Raw genomic sequence first — 24,723 nt, forward strand, 5'->3', positions numbered from 1 at the left:
CACACCTCCACCCTATTCCCGTAACCCAGTAACCCCACCTAAACCTTTAAGGGGCAATTTATCATAGCCAGTCCACCTAACCTGCACATCTTTGAACTGTGGGAGGAAGCCAGAGCACCCGGAGGAAACCCACGCAGACACGGGGAGAAAATGCAAACTCAAAACAGTCACCCGAGGCTGGAATTGAACCCGAGACTCTGAAGCTGTGAGGCAGCAGTGCTAACCACTGTGCCATCATGCCTCACGTATACTCAGTTTAGAGACAGGAGAAAGAACTTCATAACCTGGACTTCCCTCTCCCCTAGTCCATTGGGGCCAATATGTTTTAACGGCCTTCAGAAGATTGTAAATAAATCCCATCTTGGAAGGAGGGGCAGTGGAAGTTTCCATATTCGAGTTGTAGCCTGACTCGGCCAAAGATGAAATCAAACTAGAATTGCCTCTCACCCTCCTCCCACCTCCTTACACGCAGGGAGATGGGAGGAGAACTTCATGGGTCGCGGTTAAGGCACAATTTCCAGGCTTCAACAGCAATTTGCAAGAGAATATGCTGGCCGGTACAAATGATGTGCCCTCCACTGATATCGCAAACTCTGATGGAGTCAGCCTTGAAGATCAATAAGTGAAATAAAATTGCAGTAAATGTCTGTGACCACGTGATGGTAACAAAAAACATTAGCTTAGCAAACCACTCAAACCCTGAAACAAATAACAGATTTAAGTAAGATAAAAGGCAAGAGACACAGTTTTTTTTAAACTGGTGTTGGCTGAGAATTTATTTTGGTCAGTGCACTGGGAAACTCCCATGCTCCTCTTTGAGTAGTGCCATGGGATCTTTTATGTCCATCTGAGAGGATGCGCAGGGCCTAAAATTTAACCTCATCCAAAAGGTGGCACTTTCAACACTGCACTGAAATGTCGGTCTAGGTTATGTGTCCGAGTCATTGGGGTGGGGCTTGAGTCCACAATTTTCTCACTCAATGGAGTGAACCAAGACTGACACCAAAATACAATATTCCAACCAACTCTAGTTCTCAACTTCCAAAATTGCTATTGGTTTTGGCGATTCACTGTGAACAAATCCAAACTCACGAGCATATTCACAAGTTTAAAGTTAGGACTGAATGAAATTGAGAAAATACATGAATCCTACCCTACCTTGACTAGGTGAATCATAGCATCTTCAAAGAAGACCAGGTCCAAGTGCCCCCCTCGTACAGTCTCATTGTAAAGGAACATTAACAGGTTCAGCCTCTCTTTCAACATATCGAAAGATTCTATCACCTCATATATTTTGGGCATCTCATCTTCTGTATTTTCCGGTTCTACTCCTGGAAACAGCAAGATAAAGAACAAACTATTCTGTACATTTTAACAAGCTATATCCAACAAACGTACATTGGGCACATCCAAATAAAGAGATATGTTAGGCATTTCCCCTCTGGTATCTAAATACTAAAATTTTTAAAGTAACTTGGTGAACTGAGCATAGAAAATGTTTGCAGTATGCAAACTGAACAAATTCCCAAAGGCCGCTGGCAACAATCTGAGGTGAATTTTATGAAAAGTGAGATAGAAAAACAAATGGGAGCACAAATACATCTGCATCCTGTTTATTTAAGGTTTTAAGAAAACAGAAAGGGACACAAAAGATAACAGACGGTTTAATCTCGGAAGAGCAATTTTAGGTTTTTTGGATTGCTACCAGATCCAGAAAAATTCCAGTCTCTCAGGACCAGTTTTGTAAATTCTCAGCACCAAAGCCATGGCGTTGAAATAAATATTAATGCCACAACAGCAAGTTTGCTCAAATGATCTGGGTGAAGGCCAAGAATACAAACAAGAGAAAACGATAATCAAATGGCACATGCACATCAGGCTCCTGCCACATGGTGGCTAGCCTGCAGCAGCATTGGCAATGCTTTCAGCAGCTGAGTGCCCTGCCTACCCTCATCTTCATTAAAGACTGACAAGGACCTAAATGAGGAGAAAATAGGGGGAAAAAAACAAGATGAATGTTCTCATCGCAAACTTAAGTATCTCAATAAGACAGATATTTTCAAAACCAAATATAAGCGTCATTGGGTGCTATCTTCCCAAAAGGGAACAAAATCCCCGAGCGAGCGCTTTTAGCCACGTGTTTCCCGGCACTCGCAGTGCCAAGAAACACATGGGCGGGATTCTCCAATAACGGGGCTATGTCCCCTCGCCGGCGTGAAAACCGACGCCAATCACTCTGGCGTCAACGGCCCCCGAAAGTGAGGAATTCTCCACTTTCTAGGGGGCTAGGTTGACGTCGGAGTGGTTCCTGCAGCTCCAGCCAGTGCCGAAGGGCCAGCGCGAGTTCGCGCATGCGTGGAACAGGCGGCATATTTCCGCGCATGCGTGGAATGGCCGTCATACTTCCGCACATGCGCTGGGGTTCCCTTCTCCACGTCAGTCCCTGAGTAATATGGCAGAGCCCTACAGGGGCCCTGCGCGGAGGAAAGAAGGCCCCCACGGAACCAGTCCGCCCCCCGATCGGTAGGTTCCGATCGCGGGCCAGGCCACCGTGGGGCCCCCCCTGGTGTGGGATGCCTCTGCCCCCCCCCTCCCCCCTTCCCCAGGACGGCCCCTGCACACTTACCTGCCAGGTCCTGCCGTGTGTGAGGTGAGTAATTCACACTGGCGGGACTGGGCAAAACTTGTCGGCCACTCGGCCCATCAGGGCCCGGAGAATCGCTGGGGGGAGGGGCCACTGTCAACGGTCCGCGACCGGCGTGCCGGGAATCCCGCCGGCACCCGAAAAATGGTTCCGGAGAGTAAGGTTGGCAGAGCGGGATTTGTGCCTCCCCCTGGAGATTCTCCGACCCGGCGCAGGGTCAAAGAATCCCAGCCATGGTTATTCAACGTTACTCGTGCTGAATAAGGGGCTTAAGCGGGGAATGTGGGGGCGAGGCCTCACAAAGCCCCGTTTTTAACATTGAGAAGCTTTGCTTGCCAGAACTCCCCGTTGTAGCGAACGATCGGGACACCATTTCTAAATGGCGTACCAATCTTTGGGACCCACAAAAAAAGTCCCCGACCTCTCCCCAGCCTGAACGCAACATGGGAGGGTCCAACGGCAACTCAACACCAATGGTGAGCAACCCCTGCCCAATTATGCATGCGTATAAGATGCCAGCTTGGCACCTTGGCAGTGCCAACCTGGCAATGCCCCCACCAGCTAGCATTGACAACTGGCACCCAGATGGCACCAACAGTGGCAGCGCACCACCCTGCCCAAAGGGCATGCAGCTGGGGGCCTCTGAACCCCTTGGAGATCCCTTTGAGTGCGGTTCCGTCTGGTCCCCATTTGCAGGGACCAGTACCAAAAGGCGTTCACCCGAGGTCCCCAAGACGAAGGGATTGAATCCCAAAGCCTCAGGCACCTCGGGAATCTGGACAGTAGAGTAAGGCTTACTGCCTCGCTCTAATATGCAGATTTGCCAAAAACTGATCTCGCCCATTGTGGGCAGGATTCACTTTTCAACGTCTCACGAGATTGCATGGAATCTCGTGAGGGGTAGCGAGCTGGGTGGATCCCGGGAAGGGGGGGGGGGGGTCTCCGGTTTTCACCGGCCATGCTGTACCGCGGCAAGTTACCTTTCCGACACAGCGTGGCCAGAAGATCGTGCCCATAATTGCTTTGACAAATATGGTCAATTACATGAGTTCAAAATTCATATATCCACATTTAATATCTTGACTGTGTGGTACATTCTGTGTAAAAATAATGTCCAGACCTGTGGCTTCAGGTGGATCACGCAAGAAATCTACAAAGAGGTCTTCATTCTCCACACTGATAACGCTCTTGATTTCTTGCCCAAGTTCTTCAGCAACAACATGGATTAATGTTTTATCAAACCATTGACAATCTTCAGAGTTTGTAAAGCGATCGGCCACCACTCGTGTACATTCATGTCTCCAGAGCTTCAGAAGAATCTATTTAAAACAGTATTTGCAATAAAGTCAGGATTAATACAGAAATACTTTACATTTATTGCCAATTATAACTGAAATGGTTTCCATATTTTCTTTGACAAACAACCATATCTACTGTAATCACAGGTCAATATGTATGAACAGTCCTAAGGTTAAGAGCATGGCAAGATCATTAGGCTGATACATAATCAAATGCTACCAAAGCACAGAGAAGCAGTGAGCACTAGTCAAGAAATCACAAGATCACAGTGTTTAATTTTATATTTGTGGTGATATAACCACTGTAGTTATGTGTACTTGCAGTAGGGGGATGTATGCCTGTACCTGTAATGCAGGTTCCTCCGGTAAGCCCCTGCCGGCTAGCTCCGCCCACAGGGACCTTGTGTATAAATATGCGTTTGAGTCACTCAGACCCTAGTCTACAGTTGCAGATGGAGGAATAGCATCGCACAGCAATAAAGCCTCTATTGTACTAGTCTCTCGTCTTTGAGTATAATTGTTAGCGCTACAATATTCTCCAACTCCTAATTAGGTCTAGAATATATCGGTTGAAGCTCTCAACTTGTGCATTCACTAACCCACAATTTCCCTCCATTCATTTTAATGGACTGTAAATATGTGATCGAGCAGGCATTAAACAAAACACCCTGGCCACTGAATTAAAGGTGCAGCAGTCACAAATGTTCTTTTATAACCATCCAGAAATATCACAGAAATTTTACCTATTTGAGCGAACCTATCAATAAATATCTTTTTTCTCCAAAAGTACTTTGATAAGCACAGTTTTAGATTAATACTGGATATTTCTGGAGAAGAAATGCAACACAACATTAGAAATAGCTGCTCTTTATGCACTATTAACACCATAAATTAGGTACGGATAGTTTAACCAATAAAACGTCCAACTATTTTTAAAAATTATTTTGTCTCCAATTATCTAACAGGTAGTCCATTCCATGAGTTAACAGAAAGAGGAACTTGCATTTACATTGTTACTTTCACATTCTCAGGATATCCCAAAATGCTTCACATTGAAACTGCTTTGAAAGTAAACATTGGCCCCTTGCAGGAGAAATTATAATGATAAAAAAGATAATGGCAAAATCTTCAAATGAATACTTTGGCTCAGATTTTCATGGAATCAGCATGACTCCATAAGAATATAATCAATTACAGGCAGGACCTGATTCTGGGATTCCTGCCTCCCATTCCCAATATCCGTAATTTTTGTTCGTGCAAGATAAGGATGTGGATAGTGAGTCCATTGCATGGATACGCATCTCATTGCCCTTGCAATTTTTATGGTTGGATCAGTTTCTCCACTACTCATGGTTCATGGGCCATCAAGGGTGTCATGACCATAGTCTGGATTTGGGAATTTTTTGACGTTCAAAAGCTATTAGTCATGTCCCCCATTTGTCTTCTATGCCCCCATGTCCCCTCCATGTCATAGTATAAACACAAGTATATGATGGTGCACAGACAGGCATTGATTGACACACAGGATGACCAATGAACACACAGAACACAGCAGCCAATCACCAAACAGGACACGACCAGTATAAAGCCAGAGGGCAGTAGTTTTCCTGCTCTCTTGGGATCCAGCCTCTGAGACAGCCAGAGCCCGTGAGCAACAACTAGAATATACACCATGTGGTAGTAAGACAGTCTGTCAGGTTAGCCTCAGGTCTCCAGTCAACTCAGCATAGTGTCAACCCACAGTTAAAGTATGTATGATAGTTAATAGTTCAATAAAATAGAGGTGCATTTCTTCAAGTGTTGGAAGCCTGTCTCTCTAACTGCTACAGTAAACGCAGTCCTCGCAGACCCAGCTTACCCAACACATCACTCCATGCCGACTCATACACTCGAGCCACTCCCCATGCCCCTCACACTACTCATGCCAACTAAATACCAACTCATGCCCCTCCCATGTCAATGCATGCAGTATGGACTATGCACATATGACTATGAATCATATAATAGCAATGATAAGTGCAGAACTGAAAAGAGAAAAAAAACATCCATTCATAAATCTTCTTTTGAAAAGAAAATTGCTTTTTCTACAAAAGTGTCAATCAGATAGGCCATTAAAGAATCAATAACAGAGATGTCAAACACCTCACACCACTTAATCTAAACATTGAGACATTGACAAAGATCACAGAAAAAAACCCCCAACATATTGGCCAGAATTCTCCAATGTTGGGATTCTCTGTTCCCATCGGCAATGCATCCCGCCCACGGGTCTCCCGGCAGAGTGGGGTGGTTTCAATTGGCAGTCCTATTGACAAGCGGTGGGAGTACTGAATCCCACCACCAGCGAACAGTGCGCCGTCGTGAAACATGGTAAAAAAGTGGTTTCCAGTAGCTCTGAAACCACACCCCTCCCTCAGTACTACACTTGGGTGTCTAGATTATGTGCTCAAATCCTGAGGTGGGACTTGAATCAGCAAACATCTGACTGTGTGGCAATAGTTGATCTCTCTGTATGAAGAACAACTTCCTGACATTAGTTATGTATTTGCCTGTCAGCATCACTTACCGTATCGTGTACATCTGAAAATTAGCCATTTTTAAGCTGTCAAGCAAACTTGCATTTACAATGCTTGTATTCTCAGCAGATGGTTGACAGTAGTGTCGGCAGACAGTGGGATACCACTGTGGGATCGAGTTCCTCGGTATCAAATGATGCATTCAATCATGGAATTTATTTCTAGGTGAAACAGTGATTAAAGTTTACTGCTTACAATCTAATATACTGTATTCACTGCCCACCATGCAGCATTAGCTGCCCTGGGGAAATTAAATGTAGATTGATTCACCGCTTTGCAGGAACATCTCCATTCAGTTAATAACTGTGACCCTGAATTTCTGATTGCCTGTCATTTAAGCCCTCTAAGCCACTCCAACTCTGATCTCTCTGTATTCAGCTTCCTTCACTGTTCCAATTAAGCCGAACATAAACTCAAGAAACAGCACTTCATCTTTTAATTTGACACTTTACAGCTTTTTAGATTCAACATTGATCTCACTCATTTCAGATCATAACCTTTTCAGCCATTCTATTAGACAGCAGTTTCTGGTAACGATTTTTCTATTCCCAGCTACATGTCCTTCAGATTCATCATGAGTTTCTTCACTTGTTTGATTACCATCTCCGATTGCCTTGCACCATCAGCCATTGAACCTCACCTGCCTTCCAGCCCATCATAGACTTTCCCTTGTGTTCTTTCCCCATTCTCTTTTCCTGGCCTTGTACTTGAAATCTGTCACATCTCTGCAAAAATGTAATTGGTCTGAACCACTGGGCACAATTTTGCCACCCCATTGAGCCTGGCACCGTTCTCCTTGCGCCGGGCGCATCGCGGGAGAGGCCCAAATCGGGCTGTGAGCCAGTCACAAAACCATGGGCTGGATTCTCCGCCAGCAGGATGCTCCGTTTTGCCGGAGCCGGGAGGTTTCCCGACAACATGGGGCTGCTCCACAATGGAAAACCCCATTGACCAGCCGGCATAATAGAGCATCCCGCCGGCGGGGTGAAACAGAGATCTGCCGTGCGGGGCGGAGAATCCAGCCCCTCGTGCGAGTCACCCGAATTATTAGGTGTCATAATGTACATCTATGTATATAATGGAGTGCAGACAGGCAGTGATTGACAGGATGACCAGTAAGCACACAGAACAGAGCAGCCAATCACTAGACAGGACACTACCACTATAAAGCCAGAGGGCACTAGGTTTCCCACTCTCTCTGGACCCAGCCTCTAAGACAGTCAGAGTTCGTGAGCTAGTCAGTGCAAACACCATGCGGTAGCTAGTAAGTCTGGTCAGGCTAGTACTAGGTCTCCAGTCAAGTCAGTATAGTGTCAACCCACAGTTGAACATGTGTAGTAGTAAAGACGTTAAATAAAATCGTGTTGCATCTTATCAAGTGTTGGAGGTATGTCTCTCGCTACACTGCATCAAGTGCAGTCCATGTCGACCCAGCCTGCCCAACACATCATTAGGCTTATTTAAATATGCGCGGCCTATTTGAGACCACATTCACCCAGCATCTGGGAGTTACCGACCGCATCTGCGAAGCCCCAACCGGGCACCGATTAGGATACGTCTCTAGACCAAGCGTGATGGCCATTATGGGAGACTCGGAGACCATTGAAGCCCCAGGTGGTTGGACACATGGCAGGACAGTACACTGGCACTCCCCCAATACCCTGACAGTGCCAACCCGGACCAGGTTGACACTGCCAGGGTGCCAGGGACAGTGCCTGGGATTCAGTCTAACAGGCCAGGGTGCCACGTTGGCACTGCCAGGGGCCAGGGCCTGTGGGGGGCGATGCCCATGAATGGGGGGTTAAGGGGAGTTATGATGGGTGGCAGGAAGTGAGGTGGGTGGGTATGAAGGGGTGTCATAAAGATCATAAGATACAGGAGCAGAATTAGGCCATTTGGCCCATTACGTCTTCTCCGCCATTCGATCATGGCTGATATGTCTCTCATCACCATTCTCCTGCATTCGCCCCGTAACCTCTGATCCCCTTATTAATCAAGAACCCATCCATCTCTGTCTTAAAGACACTCAATGATTTGGCCTCCACAGCCTTTTGCGGTAAAGAGTTTCCCAGATTCACCACCCTCTGGCTGAAGAAATTCTTCCTCATCTCGGTTTTAAAGGTTTGTCCCTTCAGTCGCAGGCTGTGCTTTCAGGTTCTAGTCTCTCCTACTAGTGGCAACATCTTCTCCACGTCCTCTCCTTCTAAGCCTCTCTGCATTTTGTAATTTCCAATGCGATGCTGCCTCATTCTTCTAAGCTCCATCGACTACAGACCCAGAGTCCTCAACTGCTCCTCATATGACAAGCCCTTCATTCCAGAGTTCATTCTTGTGAACCTCGTCTGAACTTCCTCCAAGGCCAGCCCATCTTTCCTCAGATACAGTGCTCCAAAACTGCTCACAATATTCCAAATGACCTGAGCTGTACACAGTCTCACAGTACATCCCTGCTCTTGTATTCTAGCCTACTTGAAATGAATGCGAACATTGTATTTGCTTTGTAACTGCCAACTGAACCTGCCTGTTACCCTTAAGAGAATCCTGAACTAGGTCTCTTAAGTTCCTTTGTGCTTCAGATTTCTGAAGCTTTTTCCCATTTAGAAAATAGACTATGCCTCCATTCTTCCTGCCAAATTGCATAACCTCACACCTTTCCACATTGTATTCCATCTGCCACTTCCAAGTTCATTCTCCTAACCTATTCAAGTCCTTCTGCAGCCTCCCTGCTGTACGGCACCTTGTCAAAGGCCTTTTGGAAATCGAAATAGATCATGTCCACTGGCCCTCCCACTTCAAAGAATTCTTGTCAGGCATGACCTCCCCTTGTCAGCCATGTTGACTCAGCCCTATTTTACCATGCACTTCCAAATACTCTGCAATCTAATAAAATCTTACCAACAACCAAAGTCAGGCTAACTGGCCTAGAGTTACATTAGCTGTTTTCCAGTCCTCTGAGACCCTCCCTGCCTCCAGTGATTCCTGAAAGGTCACCACCAATGTCTCCAGAATCTGCTAAGCTATCTCCTTCAGAACCCTGGGGCATAGTCCATCCAGTCCGGGTGATTTATCCACCTTCAGACCTTTCAGCTTCCCAGCACCTTGTCCTTAGTGGTGGCCACTACACTCATCTCTGCCTCCTGACTCACTTGAAGTTCCATTGGCGTCTTCCACCGCCAAGACTGATGCAAAGTACTTATTCAGTTCATAAGTTCATAAGATATAGGAGCAGATTTAGACCATTTGACCTATCAAGTCTGCTCCACCATTCGATCGTGGCTGATCTCATCCTGGCCTTAACTCTACCGTCCTGCCCATTCTCCATAACCCTTCGACCCATTACCACTTAAAAATCTGTCTACCTCGTCCTTAACTTTACTCATTGTCCCAGCATCCACCACACTCTGAGGTAGCAAATTCTACAGATTCGCAACCCTTTGGGAGAGGTAGTTTCTCCTCAACTCTGTTTTAAATATGCTGCCTCTTATCCTAAAACTATAACCTCTCATTCTACAATGCCCCACAAGAGTATGCATCCGCTCCACGTCTACTTTATCCATACCTTTAATCATCTTGTATACCTCAATTTGATATATATCTCAGTTCCTCTGCCATTTCTTTGTTTCCTATTACTACTTCTCCAGCCTCATTTTCCAGTGGTCCATTGTCCATTCTCGCCTCTCTCTTACCTTTTATATATAGAAAAAAACTCTTGGAATCTTCTTTTATATTACTAGCTAGCATACGCTTATATTTCATCTTTGCCCCCCTTATTCCTTTTTCCGTTATCCTCTGCTTGCTTTTAAAGGCTTCCCAATCCTCTGTCTTCCCACTAAGCCTCGCCACTTTGTATGATTTTTCTTTTGATTTAATGCTGTCCTTGACTTTCCTCATCAGTCATGGATGCCTTGTCCTCCCCTTAGCATGTTTCCTCCTCCTTGGGATGAATTTCTGTTGTGCCTCCCGAATACCCTCCAAAAACTCCTGACATTTCTATCCACCATCTTCCCTGCTAGGCTCCCCTTCCAATCAACTCTGGCCAGTTCCTCTCTCATGTCTTTGTAGTTACCGTTACTCAATTGTAATACCATTACATCTGATTCCAGCTTCTCCCTCTCAAACTACAAGGTGAATTCTATCATATTGTGGTCACTGCCCTAAGGGTTCCTTCACATTAAGTCCCCTAATCAAGTCTGCCACATTGCACATCACCAAACCCAGAATGACCTGTTCCTTAGTGGGTTCTACCACAAGCTGCTCAAAAAAAAAAATTATTTCATAGACATTCCGCAAATTCCTTTTTTTGGGACCCGCTACCAACCAGATTCTCCCAGTCCACATACATACTGAAGTCTCCATGATTATTGCCTTTCTTTCTGCCTTTTCTATTTCTTGATTTTTTTTTCTGCCCCACATCCTGACTACTGATAGGGGGCTTGTACATAACCCATCAGGGTCTTTTTTCCTTTGTGATTTCTCAACTCTACCCACACATATTCTATGCCTTCCAAACCTATATCGCTTCTTGCTATCGATTTAACTTCATTTCTTACTAACAAGGCAATCCTGCCCTTCTGTGCATTTGCACGTCCTTTCGATAGGACACATATCCTTGGATATTTAGATCCCAGTACTGATCCCCTTGCAGCCACGTTCCTGTGATGCTCATAAAAGCCACACATTTACCTCCCTAATCTTTTTTTCAATAAATTTAGAGTAGCCAATTATTTTTCTTTTCCAACTAAGGGGCAATTTAGCGTGGCCAATCCACCTAACCTGCACATCTTTGGGTTGTGGTGGTGAAACCCACGCAGACAAGGGGAGAATGTGCAAACTCAACACAGACAGTGACCCAGGGCCGGGATTCGAACCCGGGTCCTCAGCGCCGCAGTCCCAGTGTTAACCACTGCGCCACGTGCTGCTCCTATCTCCCTAATCTTATTGACCTTCTGCCAATTAGCTCGTGGCTCAGGTAGTAATTCAGAGATTACCTTTTTGATTCTGCTTTTTAATTTAGCCCCTAGCTGCTAATATTCCTTCAGCAGAATCTTCACTTATGTTCTATCTATGTCGTTGGTACCGACGTGGACCACAACAACTAGATCTTTACCCTCCCACTCCAAGTTCTTCTGCAGCCCAGAAGAGATATCCCAAACCCAAACACCAAGTAGGCAATACAACCTTCAGGATTCTTGATTCAGGTCACAAAGAATAACGTCTATACCCCTAACTATACCATCTCTGATTAGGACTACATTTCTTTTCTCTCCCCGCACTTGAATGGCTCCCTGTACCATGGTGTTGTGGTCGGTTTGTTCATCCTCCCCACAGTCCCTGCGCTCATTCACATAGGGAGCAAGAATCTCAAACCCGTTGGACAAAGACAAGGGCTATGATGATATTGCTTTTCAGAGTCGGCAAGTATCAAATGATACCACCACAAGGTTTTACTGGATATCGATCAAAGACCAAACAACCAGTTAGTTAGTTCAAGTTCAATGATAGTTTATTTACACACGAGAATTACTTCAACATGCAACATAAAACAAGACAAGCTAAATTACACCGAACACTACAACAACCTGTACTTAACTTTGAGCGGTCATTGACCTTGGCTTTTTGGGCTCCCTGAGCAAAGGGAGTGGTGCCGATGAGTCTGTTTCTGTATCTGTTACCTGAGTACTGGTCTTTTGTTCTGGAGAAATGGGCCATTAGAATGCAAAGTAGCTGGGGGTTTCGATCGCATCTAGTTATCTGAGTTGCCAATATACATAAGCACTGAGCGTCTGAGTCCTGGGTTGACCATATTTCCCATGGTCCTTTGCAGGTGGCCATATTTCCCGGGATCCTTTGTAAGTGGCCATCCCAGATGGCTACACCTGTCCCTGACCATTGGCCAAATTCAAGGTAGTCAATCTAAGGGGTGTGACTGCCTCTTGAAACACAGCGTCCAGGTAATTCGCCCCCCTCCCTGATGTGTCACAGCGTCCAAAGCTCAGATTCCAGCTCATCAACTCTGAGTCGAAGTTCCTCAAGCAACCAAAACTTGCTACAGATATATTCACGAGGAACCACAATGGAATCCAGCAGCTCCCACATCATGCAGGTACAACAACTCTCCTGGTCCTGCATCACTATATTATTGAATTTGTTTTTAATGTGTTTTTTATTTCCAGCTGGTTTTTATTTATTGTAATCTGTAAAAATTTATACTTTTTACCTTTAGAATAATAGAATTTACAGTGCACAAGGAGGCCATTCGGCCCATCGAGTCAGCACTGGCTCTTGGGAAGAGCACCCTACTTAATCCCATGCCTACACCCGATCCCCGTAACCCGGTAACCTTTTGGACACTAAGGGGCAGTAGATGCATGGGAACACCACCACCTGCAAGCTCCCTTCCAAGACACCACCATTCAGACTTGGAACTATATTGCCATTCCTCCACTGTCACTGGGTCAAAAATCCTGGAACTCCCTCCCTAACAGCACTCTGGGTGTACCTACACCACATGAACTTTAACGGTTCAAGAAGGGAGCTTACCAACACCTTCTGAAGGGCAATTAGGGATGGGTAGCAAACGCTGGCCTAACCAACCACGTCCCATGAAAGAACAGGGCCGGCACAGTGGCTAGCACTACTGCCTCACAGCGCCAGGGACCCGGGTTCAATTCCGGCCTTGGGTCACTGTCTGTGTGGAGTTTGTGTGTTCTCCCAGTGTCTGCGTGGGGTTCCTCCAGGTGCTCCGGTTTTCTCCCAAAAGTCCAAAGAGATACAGGTTAGGTGGATTGGCCATGACAAACTATCCCTCAAGTGTCTAGCGGTGTAGGTTAGGTTATGGGGTTACAGGGATAGGGTGGTGTGGATGAGGGAGTAGACATGGGAAAGTGCTCTTTTGAAGGGTCAGTGCAGACTTGATGGGCAAAATGGCCTCGTTCTGCACTGTTGAGATTCTGAGAGTAAAAGTGAACAGTTAAAAAAAACAGCTAACTAACATCTGGGGGCTTGTGCCAAAGTTGGGAGAGCTGTCTCACAGACTAGTTAAGCAATAGCCTGACGTAGTCATACTCCCAGAATCATATGTTACAGACAATGTCCCAGACACCACTATGACCATTCCTGGGTATGTCCTGTCTCACCAGCAGACAGACCCAGCAGAGGTGGTGTGGCATGGTGGTATACAGTCGGGAGGGAGTTGCCCTGGGAGTCCTCAACATCAACTCTGGACTACATAAAGTCTCATGGCTACAGGTTAAACATGGGCAAGGAAACCTCCTGCTGATTACCATGTACCACCCACCATCAGCTGATGAATCAGTACTCGTCCATGTTGAAAACCACTTGGAGGAAGCAGTAAGGGTGGCAAAGGCACAGAATATGCTTTGGGTGGGGGATTTCAAGGTCCATCACCAAGAGGGAGGATTTTGGACATATATCGGGTAATGCAGGAGGTAGCCGAGGCCTCGGTGGAGGAACTGAAGGGTAAATGGGAAGAGGAGCTGGGTGAGGAGATTGAGGAGGGGACGTGGGCGGATGCCCTGGAGAGAGTGAATTCCTCCTCTTCCTGTTCGAGGCTTAGCCTCATACAGTTCAAGGTGCTGCATAGGGCCCACATGACTGGGACAAGGATGAGTGTGCTAGGTGCTCGGGGAGCCCAGCGAACCACGCCCATATGTTTTGGGCGTGCCCAGCACTGAGGGAGTTTTGGAAGGGGGTAGCAAAGATGGTGTCGAGGGTAGTGGGATCCAGGGTCAAGCCAGGCTGGGGACTCGCAATTTTTGGGGTTGCAGTGGAGCCGGGAGTGCAGGAGGCGAAAGAGGCCGGTGTTCATGCCTTTGTGTCCCTAGTAGCCCGGCGGAGGATCTTGCTCCAATGGAAGGATGCGAGGCCCCCAAGCGTGGAGGCCTGGACCAATGATATGGCGGGGTTCATTAAATTGGAGAAGGTGAAATTTGCCCTGAGGGGATCAGTACAAGGGTTCTTTAGGCGGTGGCAGCTTTTCTTGGACTTCCTGGCGGAACAGTAGGGAAATAGGACGGCAGCAGCAGCAACCCGGGGGGGGGGGGGGGGGGGGGGGGGGGGGGGGGGGGGGGGGGTTTGGATCGGTGGTAGGGAGAACTGTGTACATGGGTTTGTGGGATGTGGCGGGTGTTATCTCTTTCCCTTTTGTTGTTTGGGTGTTCTTTTGGTTTTTTTGGGGGTTTTTTCTCTTTTGTTTGTAGTTGCTTTTGAAGTTGGGTGGGTATTGTTCTTGGGGTGTTACCACGGTTGTTTTGTTAATAGAGTTGAGATGTTTATATTTTGTAAAAATTTCAATAACAATTATTTTTAAAAATAAAATAAATTACGAGGTTATGTATCGCCCTGGTAAGCTCAACGAGCCCCCCGATGCCCTATACCGAGGTACATGTGCCAGCGCACAAGTGGACCGACTCCGGACCCTACACATCGCTCTCTGTCACCTAGGGGTCACCCTGTTCTTTCACTTCATAAAGGCCTGCAATCTGCCCTACTCCATTGAGGAGATCAGGGCTATCACCAGAGACTGCCAGGTCTGCGCGGAGTGCAAACCGCACTTCTACCGGCCAGACCGCGAGCATCTATTGAAGGTATCCCGGCCCTTTGAATGCCTCAGCGTGGATTTCAAAGGGCCCCTCTCCTCCACCAACTGAAACATGTACTTCCTTAACGTGGTCGACGAATGCTCCAGATTCCCCTTTGCAGTCCCATGCCCCGATATGACGTCTGCCACTATCATCAAAGCACTCAACACCATCTTCGCCCTGCTCGGCTTCCCCGCCTACATCCACAGCGACCGGGGATCCTCATTTATGAGAGATGAGCTGCGTCACTACCTGCTCAGCAAGGGCATCGCCTCGAGCAGGACGACCAGCTACAACCCCAGGGAAACGGGCAGGTGGAGCGGGAGAATGGGACGGTCTGGAAGGCCATCCAGCTGGCCCTACGGTCCAAAAGTCCCTGGTCTCCCGCTGGCAGGAGGACCTCCCTGACGTCCTTCACTCCATCCGATCACTACTTTGCACTGCGACTAATGCAACCCCCCATGAACGTCTCCTCGGCTTCCCCAGAAAGTCCACCTCGGGGTTTCGCTCCCAACGTGGCTGGCATCTCCAGGACCCGTTCTCCTCCGCAAGCATGTACGGCTCCACAAGGCAGACCCGTTGGTCGAGAGGGTACAGCTATTCTATGCAAACCCTCAGTACGCCTACGTGGCATACCCTGACGGCTGCCAAGACACAGTTTCCCTCAGGGACCTGGCACCAGCTGGGTCCCCCCACCGCCCCGGCGCCACCCTCCCTCCCCCCCCCCCCCCCCCCAGCGCACCTCACCACAGCCCCCGCTCCAGGACGATCCGTCCTCCCTTTGGTCCCACTCGGGGATGAAGTCTACATGCTCCCAGAGTCACCAGTGACCGAGCCGACGCCTGCATCGCCACCGGACTGCGGCGCTCACAATGGAGGATCAAGGCACCCGATCGGCTGAATTTGTGAACTTTCTCCATCTCCCTGTTTTTTAACAGGGGGTGAATGTGGTAGTCACATTGTTGTTGTATATCATATACGAGATGTCATACGGTAAGGCTCCTGTACTACAGGTACAGGGGTAGATCCCTGCCTGCTGGCTCCGCCCAATAGGCAGAGTATAAATGTGTGGGCTCTCCGAGCTGCAGCCATTTCGGCAGCAGCTGTGGGAGGCAACACATCTCTACGTAATAAAGCCTTGATTACTCTCTACTCTCGTCTCGTCGTAATTGATAGTGCATCATGTTGTTTTTTGTTAACTTGGATGAGAGAGAAAATGGATCCCAGGTCTCCAGACCCAAACAAGCCCACACATAATATAACAAAGGGAATTGTGAAGAAATCCAAAGCTGGGGTTAAAAATGAGGAAGTTTATGAGATGAGTGAACATAAAGTATTGAAGCATGGTGTTCTTATTTGGAAGGAGGATAGATAAAAGTAAGTACCTACGTTTATAGAATGTCCTATTGTGTCCTCAAGGTGTCCTAAAGTGCTTTATAGGTAATTAGGTACTTTTGAAGTGCAGCCACCATTGTTTTTATTGAAAACCTTACCTCTTTGTAACAAATGACCTCTGAAGTGGCGTTGAGCATGCCTTGCCAAATTCTGGAGAGATCTCGCAAATTAAACACATAATGAAACTTGGCTGGGGTTGGAAGCATCTTAACTTTGACAACTTGCCACAATTTGCGCGTGATGGGAACAAGCTGAGCTGCCAAGCTTGTAACCTCCTCAGTAAATCCCCGCTCCTCGCAGAAATGACCAACTCCAATCACACCTGCAGCCATGAGGAAATAATATTACGGTGGAGAAAATCTTGCTGAATTACTTAAGTACACTTTTGAAAACATTTCCTAGCCCCAAAAACACTTATTTCCAACCTATTCCTAAATATTGAATTACCTCACAAAAAAATAACGGTTCAGAAGACAAATCATAACTAAAATATATGGATGCTAATTACATTTCTACTCCCTGCTGTGAATTTAATATAATTTATTGTGAATTTTATATGCAGGGTGGCAAGTGCAATTTGTAAATTATAACACATTTTGCAACAAAAAAAAGGTCAAATATATGTGTAAAATCCAACTTACCAAAGACTTTGTCGATGGAGATATTGGAATACAGCGTACAGTTAAAAATAGAGAAATGTCTCTTCAGCCTTTGAGGAATATCATTCCGTCCTCCTCCAGGGTGGATCATCGCAGCAATAAACTGGATGTCCACAATATGTGTGAACTCTCCTGGCTTCTCCAAGTTATAGAACCCCCTTTGTTCCATCAGCTGTCTCAAAATCTCATTGGTAACCTTAGGACATGACAAAATAATATTTTACTCAAGTTTTCCTGTCATAACTTCATCCAACCCCTCTCTCACGGTGGAAGGTCCCAATCCCAACCCTGCAGAAAGATAGGGTCGCATCTCATTATATTGTTGGAAATTGAGTACAGCTAAATGTAAATTGTCAACTGTGTCATACAATCATGGACCACTGTCAAAAGCATTAAAAATATCAAAGCGAAAATTTATTTTACCAATTCAACATTGTGAAAAAATGTGCCATTTGTTCAAAAACAGGTCTCGAAGAATATAGTTATAGATATAGTACTCAATGACATATCCTAAAATTTTGTTGTCCCAATTTTTAAATTGAATTTTTCAAAAGAACAAGCTTTGTCTTCTGCTCTTACCAGGGTGAAATACTGCCTGAATTTTCATGGGTGCAATGTAGACATTTCTGACATTTGTGTCCTGATGCTAACACTTCCACAGATTTGTTTTAAAAGGACTTTAAAAATCAGTATTGTAAGGCCAAAAAATTTTAAATGATTAACTCAATGGAATCCATTTTATAGATGACTATTTACACAAAGTACTGCTTACATCACTGTAGTGCACTGAAGCTGAGAAACACTTTTATTGTGAAAAGATCAATCTTGCATATGGAGCAGCATTGTCAAATCTAGTTGAATGTATTACTGGAGGTTTCATCACATGATCTGCTAACTCTTACTGCTCTCCCCTCACACTCCTTCCATTGATCACCTGACACAGCCACTCTTTCAGTGCCCTGCCTTTCCACACCATTTGGAAAGTGAGAAAAGTCTTCAATGTTTAATTGGATGAATGACTTGTGACTGTCAAGCAGCCATTTTTTAAATTGCTAATTCTTTATGTCTAATAAACAAAAGCATTAAAAGATAAAAAATACAGATTCTTTTAAGCTCACATTATTTTTCTCTTGAGTTACTTTCAGCAGAACCCTGGAAATTATTGTTTGATTCCGAGAGACCCACAAAAGACCTGACGGGTTGGCAACTTTAGTGTGTAGTCATATTTGTACTGCACTGCCAATTTCTCCAGAAAGGCTTTTAGAAATCAGCACTCAGAAAATGATGTTTTCTTTAAGCTAATGGTCTGCTCATGCCAAAAGCATGCAATGATTACAGACCACTTAATCTTCTTGGCCACCTCTACATATTGGAAAATATCTACTTCACGAGTATAGTCTTGTTAGATACAGTCAACAAGACAATGGCAATCTGATATCAAAAAATGTTAACAAAGAAGTAAATTGACTGAATGGTTTTATTTACCTGATCGCCCCACTTGTTAATAATAGGCATGTTTACATCATCAATAAACACGGTTATTTTCTTTCCAGCTTGAGGTCCGTAAACATTCCCCATTCTTTTGTCCACATAACTTTCTATAGTTCTCTAGTTAAAAAAGTCAAAGTGTGAAGATGAAAATTCTAATCATCTTTTCGGTTGCTTATACTAACTATCCTCAAAATTGTGTGAACCATTGTCAACATTTGACTTGGAAAGTGAATGCTTTTTTGATCCTATTTGTAGCAGCTTTTCTTGAATCGCATTGACTTTAAAAGCATTATTATCTGAAATAGATAAAATAATGAGATCAGAGAGGGATTACATGGCAGTCAGCCATTCAATCCATTGAACAGTCACTTGGATTTCAACATTAGATTCGGGCGTCTAAATTGGACCTGATATCTGCTGGCTATAATAGAGGAGATCTGTCTCCAATAAGTTTCTTTCCTGTTAGCAAAGACTGCACCTGACCTCCATATCATTGACACAAGGGACCTTGATACAAGAGGATTAAGGATTAACAATTAAAATAACATTACAGTAGCAGGATTGGAAAAATTAACAATTGATAACAAATAAGTTCAATGTTCAGTTATGTATCGGTGGGAACAGATTGTGGTGTAGTAATCCAATGGAGGGGTTCAAGTTTGTTTTGAATTGCGAGGTGTTTGAGTCATTCAAGCAATTGATCACCTGAGATTTAATTATAATCTGTCATTTTCAATTATCTGTCCACCAATTATTTGTGGCATTTGCTCAGTTCCTGTGGGCAAATAGACTTCCCTTGAGGTCAAGGTTAAAGGGCAACTACAGTGACAAAGATGGAGGAAGGGGAAGAAGATAAGAGGGGATGAAAGGGGGGGGGGGGGGGGGGAGAGGAACTAGGGAGAAATGGTGAGAGGGAGAAGGGATGAAGAAAGGAGGCAAGGACAGAACAAGATGGGGGAGTCAGAGGAGGGATGGGGTGCAGGGGGAAGGAAGGATGGTGCAGAGTAAGTGGCTTTTCCTCCCCATGGATCACCTTTCTTATCCCATGAGCAGGGAGAAGCTGCTATGGTATTGCAGTGAGAGATACATTAGGGAAAGTGCCATACAATGAAAGTCTGTGGAAAAGTAGGTCTGAGGAATATGGAAAAATGCCCCACTTGGTGTTGGAAAAGTGAGTCAGAAAAGTGGGGTTGAGCAAATGTGTGTAGGTCAGTGCCTCATTTGTAAGAGGATACAGACAACATAGCAACTCACAAAAGACAATTAGTGTGAGTCAGTGCTTCAAAGTATACCTCAGTGGAGGATGTTAATAGGAGGGGGAAAGGGGACTGTTGGCAAAGTGGATGCCGCAAGTGGGCAGTAGATGTGTGGAAGCATAGGATAAAATGACACACGACTGGGGTTTTAGTTAGGGAAGGGAGAGTTTGGAAACATATGGGAGTTTGGAAATATGCTACAGTGCAGTAATATGGTACAGTGAGAAAATGGTAATATACTGTCCCACTGGAGGACTGGATGTCATCATTTGTCTGTGGGGACGGATGTCAGTGAAGGACAGAGGCATAGTACTTCATTGGTGGGGGAAAGAATGTGTCAATATCAAATTCCTAGACCTGATGGTGGTGGTGGGTAGTTGTGAAATATGTCAAATTGCCTCATTAGTGGGAGCCAGATGGAGGGAACGGGAAGAGGTTTCAAAAGCTTTGTGTTCTTTCTGAGCGAACCTGTCACCAAATTTTAATGCAGTGCCGGAAGGTGTTCATTTACTCTTTACCTGAAACATTAAAGGTGTAGTGGCCGAAGAGAAGTTGAGGCATTTCGGCAGGCGAATCTCAGTGTTATACTTAGACAGGTAGCTTTTTACGATGACTGTCTTCGCAGTTCCCTGTTCACCAGTCAAAAGCACGCCCTATGAAAATAACTTAACTTAAATCATCTTGGCTATGAGCTCCTGTGAACACCTGGATACATTTCCAAAGTAAAATGGACAGGTCAGCATTGGAGGAAGGGTAAAAATGAAGCAGGATCTGAAGATGTCAGGCAGAAGACAAGTCACTTTCTGGACCCAAGGCCGGGTAGAAGTTTCTCATCACAGGTACCTAATGTCAGAAGCAAATAGAGCTAGTTAGATAGTCAGAATTCACACAGCTCCCACCTCCATTAAGCTCAGAGATATGAATAGAACAATTGATATTCAGGTCCATGGCAAGGTGCAAAAGGGACTTTAAATAGTCTACAGTCTTGGGTTGAAGTCCCCAGAACTGAGTCTGTATCTGTTTTTTAATCAGAGAATGCAACACTGCTGGTGGAACATCACATGATCTGTAGTGCCGTCAGCAGAGCATTTTGTGCAGGCTTCAGTTGTCCATCTTAGATGTATGAACAACATCTCCTAATAAAATCTCTCATCGAGGTTGTAAGAAATCCAAGTGTGTGGCACATCCATACCTTTTCTCTTTGTCGCGCTCGGAGAATAACAAAAGACAAAACGGGCGATTAAGTCAAGAAAACAAAATTGCTGAAGAAGAAAAAATCGTCGACAAAAAAAGTGGAGACAGCGTCGAGAGCAGAGAAAATATTCTCAGGACTGGTCTCACACATTGGGCGAAGCAAAAGCCACTGACTCCAAAAGTTTCTTTAAAAAAGAGTACAACCGTAAGAATAACAGTTCAAAATCTGCTTGCTGTTGAAGTGGCTGCAGACTAGGATGCGGGAACTGTGTACGTGATAAATCCAAATGGGCTGCGGGAATGGAGATTCAAAAGCCTTACGACTCTGTGCGGCCCTACTCAGGAAAAAGTCAAACCAGTCAGGTAAAAAGAAAAATTTCCAAGTTGCATTGTTCCACGCACAGAAAAGAAACAGAAGGGAGGAAGTTGGTTGAAGTATCGACCCAAGAGCCGGTATCCAGAATGGAGGGAAAGGGGGGCACCGAGGATGCATTTTATAAAGACTGTGAGAATTGGAACATATGTGAAGAGAGATTTCAACTGTATCTCACAGCAAATCAATCACCGGAGGGCCTAAAAGTTACAACATATCTCAATTTGGTGGGGTGGAAAACCTTTATTCTACTGCAATATTTGGTTCATCCAGCAAAGGCGGAAGAAAAGACCCATATCAAACAAATGAAGATTTTAGAGGCAGCACGGTAGCACAAGTGGATAGCACTGTGGCATCACAGCGCCAGGGTCCCAGGTTCGATTCCCCGCTGGGTCACTGTCTGTGCGGAGTTTGCACGTTCTCCCCGTGTCTGCGTGGGTTTCCTCCGGGTGCTCCGGTTTCCTCCCACAGTCCAAAGATGTGCAGGTTAGGTGGATTGGCTATGATACCTTGCCCTTAGTGACCAAAAAGGTTAGATGGGGTTATTGGGTTATGGGGATGGGGTGGAAGTGAGGGCTTAATGTGGGTCGGTGCAGACTCGATGGGCCGAATGGCCTCCTTCTGCACTGTATGTTCTATGTACATATTGTCTATGTAACTCTCGCCTTTAAGACGGTTGTCAAAATAAGGGCGCGATTCTCCGCCCCCCACGCCGGGTGGGAAAATAGCGCGAGGGCCTCCTGACATTTTTCACGCCCTCCCGCTATTCTCCCCCCCTCCACGCCACGAATCGCCGCTCGCTGTTTTTTACGGCGATCGGCGATTCTCCGAGGCCGATCGGCCGGGCCTTCGCGCCCGTTTCAACACGGCAGCAAACACACCTGCTTGCTGCCGTCGTGAAACGGGCGCCAGATGCCCGTTTGGGGCATCTGGGGGCCCGATTGGCACGGCAGTACCACGGCCATAACGGACGCATTCTTTTCCCTCCGCCGCCCCGCAAGATCAAGCCGCCACGTCTTGTGGGGCGGCTGAGGGAAAAGACGGCAACTGCGCATGCGCGGGTTGGTGTTGTCCAGCCTGCGCATGCGCGGCTGACGTCATCAGCCGCGTCAGCCGGCGTGACGCTTGACGTGCGGCCTTGACGACCGTCGTCAAGGCCGCGCTGCCGTGACGCATGGGGCCGCGCTCCTAGCTCCGCCCGGGGGGGAGAATCGGCCCCGGAAGTGGGCGTGAAGGCTGCCGTGGGTCACGGCCTGTCCCACGGCAGCCTTTACGATTCTCCGCATTTGCGGAGTATCTCGCCCTATGAGTTTGGTGTAGTGCAACCCTTGACGCCACCCTTTGTGATGAGCTGATCTATGGACTCCGCAGTGAGGATATTCAGAGGAAGCTGCTTACTCTAAGTGATTTAACTCTCAAAGCTGCTGTGGAAGTTGCCACGTCGATGGAGCTAGCAACAAAAGAGTCTTCACAAATAACGGCTGGAGCGAAGATCCACAAGATGGAGACCGTCAGAAACAAGGCTGCAAAGGGACAACAATGTCATTGATGTACAGTTTGCACACTCAGCGGGGGAATTCCAGAGGAGGGAAAATATGTGCAAGACCAATGGCAAAAAGGTCCACATTGCCAAAGCATATTGAGCACGTCAAATGTCACCAACTCCAAAGATGTGCAAGAAAAAAAAATATCTAAGCAGACCAGTCGTGTCTGTAAGTTAATAGACGAAGTTCAAGACAACTCAGGAGATGATGTACAAGAACAACTAAGCCAATGTAGAACCTGCCTTTTAAAATTTCCCTGCATCCCAATTGTATTTGCACGTCTTTCAGGATTTGCCTTCTTTATAAGTCTCCCACGTGGGACCTTGTCAAAAACTTTGGTGAAATCTATATAAACTACATCAACTGCACTATCCTCATCTGCACACCTGGACACCTCTTCAAAAAATTCAAGCAAATTTGTGAGGCATGACTTCTCTCTGACAAAGCCATGCTGACTATCCCTGATTAAACCTTACCTCTCCAAGTGGATATAGAGGGTGCGATTCTCCGGAAAGATTTCTAAGTGTGGTAGCGAATGGTAAATGCCGCGAGCTTCCCGGAGCTCGGCCCAGCAAGGCCAGCAACGCTATTCGACGTTAATTGGTCCACTTAATGAGGCCCTACCCGCTGTTCGCCGCACTTGAAGGCCCGCCAGCCGATTCTCTGGGACTGCACTCACCAGCCCCCTGTCAACAAGGTGAGCAGCACTTAAACAGCACTTGCACAGCCAACCCCACGCAGCTCGCAGCCATGGCACCGAGAAGACCGGCCCCAAGATTCGGCGATGCACACCTGGGGAAGCTCCTCAATGCGGTGGAGGCCAGGAGAGATGTCCTGTTCCTCGAGCGTCCCAGAGGGTGAGCGACAGGGCAGCCAGTGCCTCCTAGGACAAGATGGCGGCGGCCGTAAGCTCAGGGAGTGTGATCAGGAAGATTGCAGGACTGGTGTCCAGTGTCAAAAGGTCAACGACCTACATCAGACAGCACGGGTGAGTTGACACCAACATTGCTCATATTCCACCACCCCATCACCCCCCCCTCCCCGAAGACCTTTCCACCACATCGTGAGCATCCACACACCCCAACCCTCCATGCGGCCCCCAACGCTCCCTTCACCCCCCTCTCCCTTCAACCCCCCCATCCCTTCCTTCACACCCCCCTCCTCCCACTGTGAACAAAGCGTGTGGCTAATGATGGCCTCTCTGAGTCTCCGCAGGAGAGGCTCTCCCACAATCGCCAGGAGAGGGCCCAGACTGGCGGAGGCATGCCGGACATACGGATCCTCACCACCTTCAAGGTACGGGCCCTGGAGTTGAAGGGGTGGGCGAGGACAGCGGGGTCACCAACACGGAGTTGGCGGAAGCCACAGAAGTGTGGATCCACCCAGAGGACCTGTCATATGTGAGTTGTTATTGCCATACAGACTGACCCATCCCTCCCACTGACCATATGTCCATTCTCCTGTAGGTTCTCCAGCTGACGGCGCCGACCCCCCAGGTGGCCCCCTCTCCACCCTCCCAGCAGAACACCTTGGAGGAGAGCTCTGAGGAAGACACAATCGATGCATCACAGCTTTCATCCCCACCCTCCACCAGTACAGAGACACACATCCCGGTGGGAAACATTAGTGTTCAGGTTTCTGGGTGGCGACCGCAGTGGAGAGCCTGGTGCACAATGTCGGCAGCATGAGTGAA

General features: G+C 46.7%; 1 protein-coding gene across 1 annotated transcript in view; it reads right to left on the reverse strand.

Annotated features, from left to right (window-relative positions):
• The window catches only part of LOC119971355 (dynein heavy chain 5, axonemal-like), a 461,705-nt gene that overhangs the window by 196,929 nt on the left and 240,053 nt on the right, over window positions 1-24,723 (reverse strand). The window contains exons 47-52 of the mRNA XM_038806777.1: window positions 20,438-20,572; window positions 18,658-18,780; window positions 17,155-17,368; window positions 16,612-16,835; window positions 3,765-3,963; window positions 1,159-1,331 (exon numbers count right to left, since the gene is read on the reverse strand). Coding sequence (XP_038662705.1) covers window positions 1,159-1,331; window positions 3,765-3,963; window positions 16,612-16,835; window positions 17,155-17,368; window positions 18,658-18,780; window positions 20,438-20,572 — 1,068 coding nt within the window. The remainder of the gene's footprint in view (window positions 1-1,158; window positions 1,332-3,764; window positions 3,964-16,611; window positions 16,836-17,154; window positions 17,369-18,657; window positions 18,781-20,437; window positions 20,573-24,723) is intronic.

The sequence above is a fragment of the Scyliorhinus canicula genome, chromosome 9 (assembly GCF_902713615.1).
Source record: "Scyliorhinus canicula chromosome 9, sScyCan1.1, whole genome shotgun sequence".
Taxonomy (NCBI): Eukaryota; Metazoa; Chordata; class Chondrichthyes; order Carcharhiniformes; family Scyliorhinidae; genus Scyliorhinus; species Scyliorhinus canicula.